The sequence below is a fragment of the Belonocnema kinseyi genome, chromosome 5 (genome assembly GCF_010883055.1).
Source record: "Belonocnema kinseyi isolate 2016_QV_RU_SX_M_011 chromosome 5, B_treatae_v1, whole genome shotgun sequence".
Lineage (NCBI taxonomy): Eukaryota > Metazoa > Arthropoda > Insecta > Hymenoptera > Cynipidae > Belonocnema > Belonocnema kinseyi.
The window spans coordinates 57,492,018-57,493,983 of NC_046661.1; the positions used below are offsets into that span (position 1 = coordinate 57,492,018).

The 1,966-nt window shown below is 36.0% G+C and overlaps 1 protein-coding gene across 8 annotated transcripts in view; it reads right to left on the bottom strand.

The window, feature by feature from the left end:
- Window positions 1-1,966, bottom strand: part of LOC117172679 (spondin-1-like) — a 316,699-nt gene that overhangs the window by 37,368 nt on the left and 277,365 nt on the right. For 7 of the 8 annotated variants that reach the window (XM_033360810.1, XM_033360809.1, XM_033360808.1 and 4 more), the window contains 3 exons: window positions 1,131-1,353; window positions 852-1,022; window positions 574-696 (listed from right to left, as the gene is read on the bottom strand). In XM_033360810.1, coding sequence (XP_033216701.1) covers window positions 574-696; window positions 852-1,022; window positions 1,131-1,353 — 517 coding nt within the window. The remainder of the gene's footprint in view (window positions 1-573; window positions 697-851; window positions 1,023-1,130; window positions 1,354-1,966) is intronic. The other variant, XM_033360814.1, reaches the window with a different exon arrangement.

Sequence of the window (1,966 nt, forward strand, 5' to 3'; positions counted from 1 at the left end):
CTGGGACAATTGCACATGATTAAGAATTTTTTTATAACCGATGCTGCCCTGAAAAAGTGAGTGTTGCAGTAACTGATTTTATCGTCGTTTTTCTTCTGAAAGTAATACGGATATATCTCATGCTCTGATTTTAAGCGTTTGGCGCTGCATAGCGCTGAAACCATCCGTTAAAAAAAATTATGGACATGCCATTGGGCCTTTATAACCTAAAACATTACCAAGTTAGAACCAAATCCACCGAAAGACATTTTCATATACATTCTGTGCGGGGTCCTTTCAAATGGTTGGAATAACTTGATGAGCAGTTCTGAACGAGTTCATAATGATTCAAATAATTTTAGACATGGGAGGACAATACGTCTGTAAGTCTTATTTGAATAAGTAAAAAAGGGTTTAGACAGGCTGATTATACTTAAGGGAAACGTTTGGCCAAACTTTTAGTAGTTGAAAGAATTTCAGCATCAATTTCAAGCAGGATTGGACAGGTTTAGTTGTAAAATCGCCTGAGCCTTTAACATGAAATTTTCTTAATATTTTCCTACTACCTATAAGAAGGACAATTAAAATTATCACCAGATCTTGCGCGTTTTGTTTTGGCGCTGCGTTGCTCCTGAACTGGAACGTGATAGCTGAGTACGCTGCTGATCGAAACTTCAAACTTTTTAGTTGAGTTTGAATGGTTCTTTCGTCCATCCGCTGATTAATGGTTAGTGAGCGTGCATCAAATCAGAGACAAGATTTTAGATGGCTGAAGAAATGAAAGCTTGCATCAAGACAGTTATTATGATTCATTCGAATGAGACAAAGATATACGTATCCCAATAAGAATTTTAAAAAAACCGGCAACTTACTTTCTATGCCACTGCAAAGGTCACTGCAATCTTTCGCGGTTGGGAAGTTATTTCTGTTCCCCTCGCACCCGGTGTAACTGAAGTGCTTGCAAGCCTTCGCCTCCTGGTCGTAATAAAAGCGAATGATGTTGGCACTACATTTCCCTTTGTCCTTGGGTTCGGTGCAGATTTCTAAAAATATGACCTATTTTTATGTCTCGAAGATCAGACTTAAATAGGAGCATAAGCTGTTTCCTACAGAAGATGTATGTTTTTTTTTTTACGTTTGGCTTATTTTACCTTGAGCATCTTCTTTGGTGAAGTTGCAGCTGACTATGTTTGCTGTGCACGTCGCCTGCTGAACTTTACATTCTTCCAGGCTTTCGTCGTCTTCCTCCCAGTCTTCTCCTACACCATTCCAATTTTTTTCTATTCGACGGGAACGTAGTTTCATTCCTGGCCCACAACTTGAACTGCATGGAGACCAATTCGACCAGTCGGAGAAACGAGATTTTGGACATTTCTGTGAGAATTGAATATAAATATTATCGATGGAAACTTGGATTATTTGGTGACAGTGATGAGAAATAACTAGTTGTTTTAACTAGTTTCTGTAACTGGTTACTTTTTTTGTATCGATGGTAGTAACGGATTGGTAACTAGTTACATTTTCCAGTAATAGCAAATATAAAAATCGTTACTTTCCTAGTTACTTTGGATATGTAGTTTACAAGAATTCTTTACAAAATTAACTTTTTCCCAAAGTTCAAAAAAACTGTTTGTAAGATACGAGTACAATCAAACTATTCCAAGCAGCACAAGTGGGAGGAAATGCACTTTCTCGTTCAAAAAGTCTAGAGCCTTCAATTTTTATCCGATTAGCAATTTAAAACAAAATCAAAGTGCATTAAATTTTGAAGAGCCTACAACTCGAAAGAGTTGCATGTTCAACTTGTTCATTTACAAAGTTTTCACTCAATACATAAAAAAGTGAGATTTTTTCACGAAAATATTTTTACGCTTTAATAAATACTTAGCTAAACTTTATATCATCTTAAATCAATGCATATTAAATGGCTGAGTTGCTACAGATATTCCTCAAAAATGTACCTTTAATAATATATTGTTGAATATAA